The following is a 14,239-nucleotide window of genomic DNA, read 5'->3' as shown; positions in this document are numbered from 1 at the left end:
TGCTGTTAAAATTCTCAACCTTTATATGCTTTTAATGTGATTGAAAATACGGCCACTAGGTGGCTCTGTTCTGTTCCCTGCCGCAAGTCAAACAGTTAGTTTGGTCTCCTGTCAGGCTGGGAGGAGACCAAACTCAGGAAGTGGGTGTGGGGCATGGCGAGGCACAGCTCTCAGACTTCAGTGACATCGCACCTGCTGGGGAACGCCCACTTTCTTCTGCCGGGAGCTCACACAATGTGAGTAAGGGGAAAGGGATGATACACAGCTTTTTAAAGCTCTGATTTATTTTAATTTTATTTTTTTAAGGGCAGGAGGGGTGTTAGGAGTAGTTAGGGAATAAAATCTGAGTTAGTTTAGAAAATATGGATTGAGGACAGGTAACCTTTAAAAAGGGAATTATTTGTAGGCGGCACTGTACTTCTTCCTGGGTTAGACAGGTGACCTGTACTTCTTCCTGGGTTAGACAGGTGACCTGTACTTCTTCCTGGGTTAGACAGGTGACCTGTACTAGGGAGTTTACCTTCTCTTGCTGTATTTCACCTGGCATTTCATTTTCCTCAGTGAATACAGTGGAGAAGAATTTGTTTAATATATTAGCTTTTTTCTGATCCCCATTTATTATTTCTTCTTCATCACTAAACCTACATATACTTTGTTGTTACTCTCAAAACACTTCCTTAAAAGAGGTATTCTGCTCATAGACCCCTTATCCAAAGGCTGCTGCTCCAGTCTTTGAAACCTCTGAGTGCTGCACGGAGATCGCAGGGGGTCCCAGCGGTACCCTCCCCCCCCACGATCAATAGGGGGATAATATGCCCATATGGGGTGAAGTAACCCCTTTAAAATGGACACTGTTTTTGTACTTCAAGATGCCGAGTGCTATATTATATAACGAACACACAAACACACCGATACAATTCTTTGAAATTCACTAGCTTTATTTATAACAAATGAAGGTGTTAACAAAAAAACAGAAAACCCTAATAAAATACATGTATTTGATTGCACAAGTACAAACGTATGTAACTGTTCTTGCAAAAAAGAACTTTTGAGGTTCAAAACGTGAAAGGAATATTCAGTAAAAAAAAGTGTTGTGGAAAAAAAAAAAAAAAAAAAGATTCACAGTATACAATGCAATATGGCAAGAAATAGACCGACAAGCAGAAGGTTGAATAGACCATAAGCCTGAATTGAGAACCATTCCTATGTGGCAAATCTAGAATAAAATAAAATAAAGTAAAAAAAACTTTTAAAAAAGGTTAGGAAAATGTCCGTCAATAAGAGCGAGGGTTTTCTTGAAAAAAAAATCAAGAGTCCAAAGAGTCCCCATAACTCTGCTATAAAGATTCAGGAAACCATGTGCGGCCATATATTGTCACTAGAGATGAGCGAACTTACAGTAAATTCGATTTGTCACGAACTTATCGGCTCGGCAGTTGATTACTTTTCCTGCGTAAATTAGTTCAGCCTTCAGGTGCTCCGGTGAGATGGAAAAGGTGGATACATTCCTAGGAAAGAGTCTCCTAGGACTGTATCCACCTTTTCCAGCCCACCGGAGCACCGGAAAGGAACTAATTTGTGCAGGAAAAGTCATCAACTGCCGAGCCGAGAAGTTTGTGACGAATCAAATTTACGGTAAGTTCGCTTATCTCTAATAGTCACTGTTTAGGCGATTGCCAACCAATATGGCTACCACATTTACTTTAAAGCAGTGTCTCCGAACCAGTGTGGCCCCAGCTGTTGCAAAACTACAACTCCCAGCATGCTGTCCGGGCATGCTGGGAGTTGTAGTTTTGCAACATCTGGAAGCACACTGGTTGGGGGGACAATGGTTTGAAAAGTTAACCTGGATTAGAAAATCCTAGCTGCATTCTTCCTGAACTAGCGACACTCTTGTGCTCAGGTTGTGTGGGGTATTGCAGCTCAGTTCCATTGCAATGAACGGTGCTGAGTTGCAATACCACAAACACCCTGAGGACAAAGGGTGGCGCTGTTTATTAAAAGTAAGCAGCAGTTTTTTTTATCCTGAATAACTCCAAAGAAATAGAAGCTGAGCCCCAATTGGTTGCTGTTGGCAACACCGTTTTTTTGTTTTCATTTAGCTTCACAATTGAGACCAGATTTATTTATTTATTTTATTTTACACATTACTTATTTGGCAAAAAAATTAAAAATAAACAGCAGTTTAAATTCTGCAAGAAAAAAAGAATAATCAAATTTTTTAAATTTTGTTACATTGCATTGTTGTAAATCTCTCTGAATACATGCAAAAAATAAAAATAAAAAAATAAGATACACACCCCGAATAGTAAAAAGGAGGGGGATGGGGGCCGACAACTGATGCGATTTCCCTTCTAACATGATAACTACATTGGTTGCATAATGTATTACAAGCAGGCACTTTATATGACATTACGTTTTTTTACAGCGATCCCTGTGTCCTAGTATACAAATACAAAATAAGTTAATGCATTAGGCTTCAGCACTTTAGTCATGTGTATGGAATTGGCTTGATTGATAAAACAGAGCTACTGAATTATACAATAGATACACTTGGTTCCTTCCTAGTCGCGTTCACATGTTGGGTTTTGGGTTTGACGTTCTTGATTCAGATGGACATGGTGGACTGCAAAAACTGCAAGAGAGAAGAAGAAATAAATATCTTAAGACTTGTGGTGTAGGAATCCGAACTTTTAATAATTCGGGCTCAGTGCGGTCGGCCAGGATAATGAATTCGCCATAGGTGAAGAAGCACAAACAACATATTGTGATCCAGCGACGCGGTTCTTGCGCCAGCTTCAGGAAGAATCCCCCTTGCTAGTGTGGGTAACCTAGCACAAAGGGAGGGTTTACAAAGTCTCTCACACACACACACACACACACACCGTACAAAGCCACTCCCCCCCACACACACACACACACCGTACAAAGCCACTCCCCCCCCACACACACACACACACACACACACACCGTACAAAGCCACTCCCCCCCCCACACACACACACACACCGTACAAAGCCACTCCCCCCCCACACACACCGTACAAAGCCACTCCCCCCCCACACACACACACACACCGTACAAAGCCACTCCCCCCCCACACACACCGTACAAAGCCACTCCCCCCCCCCCCACACACACACCGTACAAAGCCACTCCCCCCCCCCACACACACACCGTACAAAGCCACTCCCCCCCCCCACACACACACACACCGTACAAAGCCACTCCCCCCCACACACCGTACAAAGCCACTCCCCCCCCACACACACACACCGTACAAAGCCACTCCCCCCACACACCGTACAAAGCCACTCCCCCCACACACACCGTACAAAGCCACTCCCCCCCCACACACACCGTACAAAGCCACTCCCCCCCCCCCACACACACACACTACAAAGCCACTCCCCCCCCCCCCACACACACACCGTACAAAGCCACTCCCCCCCCCCCACACACACACCGTACAAAGCCACTCCCCCCCCCCCACACACACACACCGTACAAAGCCACTCCCCCCCACACACCGTACAAAGCCACTCCCCCACACACCGTACAAAGCCACTCCCCCCCCCACACACACACACACCGTACAAAGCCACTCCCCCCCCACACACACACACCGTACAAAGCCACTCCCCCCCACACACCGTACAAAGCCACTCCCCCCACACACACCGTACAAAGCCACTCCCCTCCCACACACACACACACCCTGTACAAAGCCAATCCCCCACACACACACCGTACAAAGCCACTCCCCCACACACACACCGTACAAAGCCACTCCCCCACACACACACCGTACAAAGCCACTCCCCCCCCACACACACACCGTACAAAGCCCCTCCCCCCCCACACACACACACCGTACAAAGCCCCTCCCCCCCCACACACACACACCGTACAAAGCCCCTCCCCCCCACACACACACACCGTACAAAGCCCCTCCCCCCCCACACACACCGTACAAAGCCACTCCCCCCACACACACACCGTACAAAGCCACTCCCCCCACACACACACCGTACAAAGCCACTCCCCCACACACACACCGTACAAAGCCACTCCCCCACACACACACACACACCGTACAAAGCCACTCCCCCACACACACACACACACCGTACAAAGCCACTCCCCCACACACACACCGTACAAAGCCACTCCCCCACACACACACCGTACAAAGCCACTCCCCCACCGTACAAAGCCACTCCCCCACACACACACACACACACACACCGTACAAAGCCACTCCCCCACACACACCGTACAAAGCCACTCCCCTCCCACACACACACACCCTGTACAAAGCCACTCCCCCACACACACACACACACACACACCGTACAAAGCCACTCCCCCCCCACACACACACACACACCGTACAAAGCCACTCCCCCCCCACACACACACACACACCGTACAAAGCCACTCCCCCCCCACACACACACACACACCGTACAAAGCCACTCCCCCCCCACACACACACACACACCGTACAAAGCCACTCCCCCCCCACACACACACACACACCGTACAAAGCCACTCCCCCCCCACACACACACACACCGTACAAAGCCACTCCCCCCCCACACACACACACACACACACACCGTACAAAGCCACTCCCCCCCCACACACACCGTACAAAGCCACTCCCCCCCCCACACACACACACACACTACAAAGCCACTCCCCCCCCCCCCCACACACACACCGTACAAAGCCACTCCCCCCCACACACCGTACAAAGCCACTCCCCCCCCCCCACACACACACACCGTACAAAGCCACTCCCCCCCCACACACACACACCGTACAAAGCCACTCCCCCCCACACACACACACCGTACAAAGCCACTCCCCCCACACACCGTACAAAGCCACTCCCCCCACACACACCGTACAAAGCCACTCCCCCCACACACACCGTACAAAGCCACTCCCCCCCCACACACACCGTACAAAGCCACTCCCCCCCCCACACACACACTACAAAGCCACTCCCCCCCCCCACACACACCGTACAAAGCCACTCCCCCCCCCCACACACACACCGTACAAAGCCACTCCCCCCCACACACACACACACCGTACAAAGCCACTCCCCCCCACACACCGTACAAAGCCACTCCCCCCCCACACACACACACCGTACAAAGCCACTCCCCCCCCCCCACACACACCGTACAAAGCCACTCCCCCCCCCCCACACACACACACACACACACACACCGTACAAAGCCACTCCCCCCACACACACACACACACCGTACAAAGCCACTCCCCCACACACCGTACAAAGCCACTCCCCCCCCCACACACACACACACACCGTACAAAGCCACTCCCCCCCCACACACACACACCGTACAAAGCCACTCCCCCCCCACACACCGTACAAAGCCACTCCCCCCACACACACCGTACAAAGCCACTCCCCTCCCACACACACACACCCTGTACAAAGCCACTCCCCCACACACACACCGTACAAAGCCACTCCCCCACACACACACCGTACAAAGCCACTCCCCCCCCACACACACACCGTACAAAGCCCCTCCCCCCCCACACACACACCGTACAAAGCCCCTCCCCCCCCACACACACACACCGTACAAAGCCCCTCCCCCCCCACACACACACACCGTACAAAGCCCCTCCCCCCCCACACACACACACACCGTACAAAGCCCCTCCCCCCCCCCACACACACCGTACAAAGCCCCTCCCCCCCACACACACCGTACAAAGCCACTCCCCCCACACACACACACACACCGTACAAAGCCACTCCCCCCACACACACACACACACACACCGTACAAAGCCACTCCCCCCACACACACCGTACAAAGCCACTCCCCCACACACACACCGTACAAAGCCACTCCCACACACACACACACACACCGTACAAAGCCACTCCCCCACACACACACCGTACAAAGCCACTCCCCCACACACACACCGTACAAAGCCACTCCCCCCCACACACACACACCGTACAAAGCCACTCCCCCACACACACACACCGTACAAAGCCACTCCCCCACACACACCGTACAAAGCCACTCCCCTCCCACACACCCTGTACAAAGCCACTCCCCCACACACACACACACACACCGTACAAAGCCACTCCCCCACACACACACACCGTACAAAGCCACTCCCCCACACACACACACCGTACAAAGCCACTCCCCCCCACACACACACACACCGTACAAAGCCACTCCCCCCCACACACACACACCGTACAAAGCCCCTCCCCCCCACACACACCGTACAAAGCCACTCCCCCCCACACACACACACACACACACACCGTACAAAGCCACTCCCCCACACACACACACACACCGTACAAAGCCACTCCCACACACACACACACACACACACACCGTACAAAGCCACTCCCCCACACACACACACACCGTACAAAGCCACTCCCCCACACACACACACCGTACAAAGCCACTCCCCCACACACACACACACCGTACAAAGCCACTCCCCCACACACACACACACACCGTACAAAGCCCCTCCCCCCCACACACACACACCGTACAAAGCCCCTCCCCCCCACACACACCGTACAAAGCCACTCCCCCACACACACACACACACACACACCGTACAAAGCCACTCCCCCACACACACACACACACACACACCGTACAAAGCCACTCCCCCACACACACACACACCGTACAAAGCCACCCCACCCCCCACACACACACACACACACACACACACACACACACACCGTACAAAGCCACTCCCCCACACACACACACAAAGCCACTCCCCCCACACACACAGTACAAAGCCACGCCCACACATCGTACAAAGCCACGCCCAGTCAGCATTGGGTTACAAGGTAATGATTCAGCCTACAGAAGATATGACACACCTCCATGTGCCATCAACGACCACCACATCTGCAGCTATGGTGACCAGTCGACAACACATGACTCTACGCCATATTGCACAATATGAAGACAACTTAATATTTCCACGACAGTTAAACAGTAATAATAAAAAATAAAATAAAAATAAAAAACACACACACAAAGCATAAATGTAAGTGATCCATAGGACAAGTCGAAATTAAAGAATATAGCGGGGGTCCAACCGCTGGGACTCCACAATCTCCCGTATGGAGCACTGACTCTGCGCTGCTAAAGTACGTTTCATACCCTGGTCAGCTGGTACAAACATGCCTGCTCCATTTATCTCTATGGGAGAGGCGGAGACACAGCGTTCCTATCGATGGAGAGAGAGAGACCCAGGAGACCGACCGAGAGACCCAGGAGACCGACCGAGAGACCCAGGAGACCGACCGAGAGACCCAGGAGACCGACCGAGAGACCCAGGAGACCGACCGAGAGACCCAGGAGACCGACCGAGAGACCCAGGAGACCGACCGAGAGACCCAGGAGACCGACCGAGAGACCCAGGAGACCGACCGAGAGACCCAGGAGACCGACCGAGAGACCCAGGAGACCGACCGAGAGACCCAGGAGACCGACCGAGAGACCCAGGAGACCGACCGAGAGACCCAGGAGACCGACCGAGAGACCCAGGAGACCGACCGAGAGACCCAGGAGACCGACCGAGAGACCCAGGAGACCGACCGAGAGACCCAGGAGACCGACCGAGAGACCCAGGAGACCGACCGAGAGACCCAGGAGACCGACCGAGAGACCCAGGAGACCGACCGAGAGACCCAGGAGACCGACAGAGAGACCCAGGAGACCGACAGAGAGACCCAGGAGACCGACAGAGAGACCCAGGAGACCGACAGAGAGACCCAGGAGACCGACAGAGAGACCCAGGAGACCGACAGAGAGACCCAGGAGACCGACAGAGAGACCCAGGAGACCGACAGAGAGACCCAGGAGACCGACAGAGAGACCCAGGAGACCGACAGAGAGACCCAGGAGACCGACAGAGAGACCCAGGAGACCGACAGAGAGACCCAGGAGACCGACAGAGAGACCCAGGAGACCGACAGAGAGACCCAGGAGACCGACAGAGAGACCCAGGAGACCGACAGAGAGACCCAGGAGACCGACAGAGAGACCCAGGAGACCGACAGAGAGACCCAGGAGACCGACAGAGAGACCCAGGAGACCGACAGAGAGACCCAGGAGACCGACAGAGAGACCCAGGAGACCGACAGAGAGACCCAGGAGACCGACAGAGAGACCCAGGAGACCGACAGAGAGACCCAGGAGACCGACAGAGAGACCCAGGAGACCGACAGAGAGACCCAGGAGACCGACAGAGAGACCCAGGAGACCGACAGAGAGACCCAGGAGACCGACAGAGAGACCCAGGAGACCGACAGAGAGACCCAGGAGACCGACAGAGAGACCCAGGAGACCGACAGAGAGACCCAGGAGACCGACAGAGAGACCCAGGAGACCGACAGAGAGACCCAGGAGACCGACAGAGAGACCCAGGAGACCGACAGAGAGACCCAGGAGACCGACAGAGAGACCCAGGAGACCGACAGAGAGACCCAGGAGACCGACAGAGAGACCCAGGAGACCGACAGAGAGACCCAGGAGACCGACAGGAGATCGATATGAGAGAGATAGATAAACATGAGATAAGATAAATAGATAGATGATAGATACATACTTGGCACATTGATGCAAAAAAAATGTCTGACTTAAAGGGAATGTGTCACCAAATTTAGTAAATTTTTTTTTTTTTTTTTTTTTTTTTTTAGAGGTTTAATAAATTTTTACATTTTTAAAATATTTTTGCTAATATTTTTAACATTTTTTATTTGTCACAAAATATTGAAAAATAAAAAAAATAACTTTCATATTTCCCACTCTTGACCAGCAGAGGGAGCTAACATGAGGAATCAGATGAATAGAAAGGAATTGCTGTAAAATGTGGCCTTGCTTTCCTGCAAGTCCCTCTTGTGTCTGTATGCAAATAGAGCGGGGGATGGGAATCTGTAGTCCACTAGCCAGAGCCATTTTGTCAGTGATTGATAAATGTAGACTACCAAAAGTCTCTCACACACCTTTCTGCTCTAACTTTTCCTCACTGCCCGCTCCTGCGCTCCTCACTGCCCGCTCCTGCGCTCCTCACTGCCCGCTCCTGCGCTCCTCACTGCCCGCTCCTCACTGCTTGCTCCTCTGCTCCTCACTGCCCGCTCCTCCACTCCTCACTGCCCGCTCCTGCGTTCTTCACTGCCCGCTCCTCACTGGCCGCTCCTCAGCTCCTCACTGTCTGCTCCTCAGTGCCCGCTTCTCACTGCCTGCTCCTGCGCTCCTCCACTCCTGCGCTTCTCACTGCCTGCAAATGGCTGTCCAGGCATACCGGGAGTGGTAGTTTTGCAACAGCTGGAGGCACAATGGTTGGGAAACACTGCTCTAGATGTTGCAGAACTATGACCCCCAGCATACCTGAACAGCCTTTTGCTGTCCAGGCATGCTGGGAGTTGTAGTTTTGCAACAGCTGGAGGCACTCTGGTTGGGAAACACTGGTGTGAAGGGAGCACACTGTTTGGAGAAGTGTTTCCCAACCAGCATGTCTCTAGATGTTGCAAAACTACAACTCCCAGCATGCCCGGACAGCAAAAGGCTTGCTGGGTATTATAGTTTTGCAACAGCTGTAGGCACAATGGTTGGGAAACACTGCTTTAGATGTTGTAAAACTACGACTCTTAGCATGCCTGAACAACCTTTTGCTGTCCAGATATGCTGGGAGTTGTAGTTTTGCAACAGCTGGAGGCACACTGGTAGGGAAGCACTGGTGTCAAGGGAACACACTGTTTGGAGAAGTGTTTCCCAACCAGAGTGCCTCCAGCTGTTGCAAAACTACAACTCTCAGCATGCCCAGACAGACTTTTGCAGTCGGAGCATGATGGGAGTTGAAGTTTTGCAGTTGAAAAATGCTTTCATCAACCCCCCTCCCTCCTCCTCACCTCGGCTTCTGCGGAGTTCCACCTTGCATCTGTCTTCCCTGGTATCTTGCTTGGAGGCAATAAAACTATACAGCGGCGCCGATTCATTAACACTGGCCGTGAAAGAGAGGCGCATGCTGATGAGGTCACAGCATTGTCCCTCCCACGGCCAGTACAGTGTATGGGCGCCGGGCTGAAAGAATATTTATTGCCTGCAATTTAACAGAATACCGGGGGCGGGGAAGACAGAACCTGAGGCGGTGAGAAGGATGGGGGAGGTGTGGAGGAGACGAGGAGGGAAGAGACCGATTGTGGGAGAGTGGTAACCCGGCTGTCAGTTATCCATGGCTTAGCTGCGGGGAGATGACAGCGCGGAGACCACAGCTGAGGGAGAGTGCCTGCCAGGAGGTCTGGGAGCCGCTGCTTCCAGACTTCAATAACATGGCGCTGCTCCCTCAGCTCCCTCTCATGACGGACTTTCCTATGTCCAGGGACTGCCGTAGAGGAGCTGTGAAGGTGTCGTTAAGTGACGTCATCACAGCTACTCTAGTAATGGCAGCCCCCAGTAAAAACTTTATAAGTGAATAAAATTTAAAATACATTACATACACAATTAATACTCAAATAAACCTAAATAATATTACATAACAATTGTATTAATATATTTAAAAAAAAAAAGTGACACCGGCCCTTTAACACCCATGTACACTACGAAGCTTTGCAATTCTAGTGTAGCAGATTCCCATTGCTTTCAATGAGATTCCATTGCACAATGCACACTATGGGGGAGATTTATCAAAACCTGTGTAAAGGAAAAGTTGTCCAGTTGCCCATAGCAACCAATCAGATCGCTTCTTTCATTTTGCAGAGGCCTTGTTAAAAATGAAAGAAGCGATCTGATTGGTTGCTACGGGCAACTGGGTAACTTTTCCTCTGGACAGGTTTTGATAAATCTCCCCCTATGAACATGGTCATTCTTGTGGCACAAAACATTGGAGTCTATAGGGACTGGCAATGTCTGACCAGGTCCTACCACCGACTGATGCACCGGCTGCCGTCAGAAACTCCACCCAGAGTTTCTCTGAGAGCAAATTCGGCAGTGTGCTTTAAGGGTGCGTTCACACTGTGGAATCTCCGCTCGCTGAATTCTGTCTGTCGGCCGCCGCTGAAAATACTTTGGCGCTAGGGCCGCGGGATACTGAGTCATCACCATTGACTGCTATCCAGTGCCCGTGGAATCTGAGCAAAGAATGAACATGTTCTTTCTTGGCACGGAACAATTTCAGCGGCGGAATTGTCCGCTGTTGAAATTCCGCAGTGTGAACGTGTCTTGCGGAAGACCCATTCACACTAATGTTAAATTCACACCGCGGAATTCCCTAAAGGGGTACTCCACCCCTATCCAAATTATAGGGAATAAAACGTCTGATCGTGGGGTACCGCTGCTGGGGACCCCTGCAATCTCTACTGCGGCACCTCAGACACGGAGCGGACTTCGTTCCATGCTGGATGACTGGTGATGCTGGGCAGATGCTAGTGACAGAATATTTTGCGCAGTATTTTCTTTTTTTTTTTTAACAAAACCAGAAGTGGAACCAACACATAAAAATATACGTCAATATATATATTAAAAAAAGTTTGCATAATTGTTCTCTGTTTCGGTTCCACTAGGTTAAAAATCCTGACCAAAATACTTTGCATGAACATGGCCTTAAGCAAAATAGAAGATGTACAATGCTTCAAAACCGAGGCCTTTAAGCGCTCCGCTCCCCACCGTCCAAGAAAATATTCCCATGAGCGACGGCCCACTCGGCCAATCACAGGCTGAGGCGGGACAATGCTGCAGCCAATGACTGGTGGAGTGGGCCGTGACTCCCGAGACCACTCAGAGCTTATAGACAAGGGGGAATATAACTTATTAGGGCACAAGGAAGGGGATCCTGAGCTGCGAGAGGTCATTGTTATGTGATTTAGGTTTACGGCACAGACACTTACATCATCATACATGAAGTTCACTATTCCTTGCTGCATGCTGTCTCTTCGCCTGAAGGTCTCTGCGTGAACAACAACAAGGGTTAAAGGTTATTTTGGTTTAATTAGTCCTTACTAAATTCTAGAATTTGAGGAATTGAGTAAATGCACTGATACCCGACAGCTCCACCATTGTCTACATAGAAATTATAACCTAAATGGACACTCCACCTTATTCCCTAGCCAAAATATTTCCTGGCACCAGTTGATTTAAAAAAAAAAAAAAAAATTATATATATTATATATATATATATATATATATATATATATATATATATATATATATATTATATATATATATATATATATATATATATATATATATATATTTATATATATATATATATATATATATTTATATATATATATATATTTATATATATATATATATATATATATATATATATATATATATATATATATATATATATATATATATATATATATATATATATATATATATATTTATATATTTAATAATAAAATAAAAAAAAATAAAAAAAAAAAAAAAAAAAAAAAATAAAATAAAAAATAAAAATAAAATAAAAAATAAAAATAAAATAAAAATAATAAAATAAAATAAAAATAATAAAATAAAATAAAAATAATAAAATAAAATAAAAATAATAAAATAAAATAAAAATAATAAAATAAAATAAAAAATAAAAATAATAATATATATATATATATATATATATATATATATATATATATATATATATATATATATATATATATATATATATATATATATATATATATATATATATATATATATATAATAATAAATATATATATGTTGCAAAACTTCAACTCCCAGCATGCCCGGACAGCCGTTGGCTGTCCGGGCATGCTGGGCGTTGAAGTTTTGCAACATCTGGAGGGCCACCAGTTTGAGATCCCTGATGTACATAAAGACTGGGACATACAAATGAATGAGTTATGTCACTAAACTGAAACAAATCAATTATGTATCCGGCTGAAATACAGGGAAATATTCTCTCTCCTGTTTTATGCCTTTCAGGTAAGTTTCCATGGCAAAACAGCAGATGTATTCATGAATGGTAAATGCGGCCAAACAGCGCACAGGTAATAGCCTGGAAACACACAGCGGCATCGGGCAGCCATGGTTCTAGAATCATGACGAAGAGCACGGCCTCATTGAATTCTATGGTTTTATGTATCAATGACGACCAGAGGTTTAGACGATGTGGTAGTAATATACTTACTCTGTCCTACATATCAAGTCATAGGAAAAATAATTAATTATTGTCCTTAAAGTGGTGTTAAAATTGGGCCAACCTCAGATCACACAGTGCCCTTATTTAGGATACAAAGTACAGAAGCAATGGGTGAAATATGAAGCACCCCCTCAGGCTGTGTTCACATGTTGCGGTACTGCAACCAATTACTGCTTTAAGGTTTTGGTGCGAATAGCTGCGCATTTTACTTCATTAGCATAATTGCGGTAGAACGTGCAATCGTGACCTGCGCCGTCACTATAGATCAGTATTACCCAACCAGGGTGCGTCCAGATGTTGCAAAGCTATGACTCCCTGCATGCCTGGACAGCCTTTGACTGTCCGGGCATGCTGGGAGTTGTAGTTTTGCAACACCTGGAGGCACCCTGCTTGGGAAACACTGATCTATAGATGGAAATGCAGCCCGCATGGAATTCCGCCCAATTTTTTATTTATTTATAATTTTATCAGGGAAAATTCCGCTGTAGAATCCTACTTACAGCAATGGGGGGCTGCTGCAAAGTGGCTCCTAAGCTCATGACTAGAGATGAGCGAACTTACAGTAAATTCGATTCGTCACAAACTTCTCGGCTCGGCAGTTGATGACTTATCCTGCGTAAATTAGTTCAGCCTACAGGTGTTCCGATGGGCTGGAAAAGGTGGATACAGTCTTAGGAAAGAGTCTCCTAGGACTGTATCCACCTTTTCCAGCCCTGAAAGCTGAACTCATTTACGCAGGAAGAGTCATCAACTGCCGAGCAGTTCGTGACGAATCGAATTTACTGTAAGTTCGCTCATCTCTACTCATGACCATACAATTAGAAAATATAGAAAATATTGCCAGGAGAAAGCCGCCTCTTTTTAAAAAGAGCACCGCAGCACAACTTAAAGGGGTTACCGCGCCGAAAAACATCTTATTCCCTATCCAAAGGATAGGGGATAAGATGTCTGATCGTGGGGGTCCTACCGCTGGCACTGTCCGGAATACATAAGATGTCTGATCGTGGGGGTCCCG

At 48.6% G+C, this 14,239-nt stretch overlaps 1 protein-coding gene across 3 annotated transcripts in view; it reads right to left on the bottom strand.

The window, feature by feature from the left end:
• Positions 1-1,592: 1,592 nt before the first annotated feature.
• Positions 1,593-14,239, bottom strand: part of GCA (grancalcin) — a 44,808-nt gene continuing 32,161 nt past the window's right edge. The window contains exons 7-9 of one of the 3 annotated variants that reach the window (XR_008846887.1): positions 11,948-12,006; positions 1,801-2,635; positions 1,600-1,754 (exon numbers count right to left, since the gene is read on the bottom strand). Coding sequence is in view for 2 of the 3 variants with exons in the window: in XM_056533767.1 (XP_056389742.1) it covers positions 2,609-2,635; positions 11,948-12,006 (86 nt within the window). In the remaining variant the exon portion in view is untranslated. Of the gene's footprint in view, positions 2,636-11,947; positions 12,007-14,239 lie in introns of all 3 variants that reach the window. The other 2 variants (XM_056533767.1, XM_056533766.1) reach the window with 2 other exon arrangements.

This window comes from Hyla sarda, chromosome 8 (genome assembly GCF_029499605.1).
Source record: "Hyla sarda isolate aHylSar1 chromosome 8, aHylSar1.hap1, whole genome shotgun sequence".
Classification (NCBI taxonomy): Eukaryota; Metazoa; Chordata; class Amphibia; order Anura; family Hylidae; genus Hyla; species Hyla sarda.
Note: the sequence above shows the minus strand (reverse complement) of the source record. Positions and strands in the feature narration are given on the sequence as shown.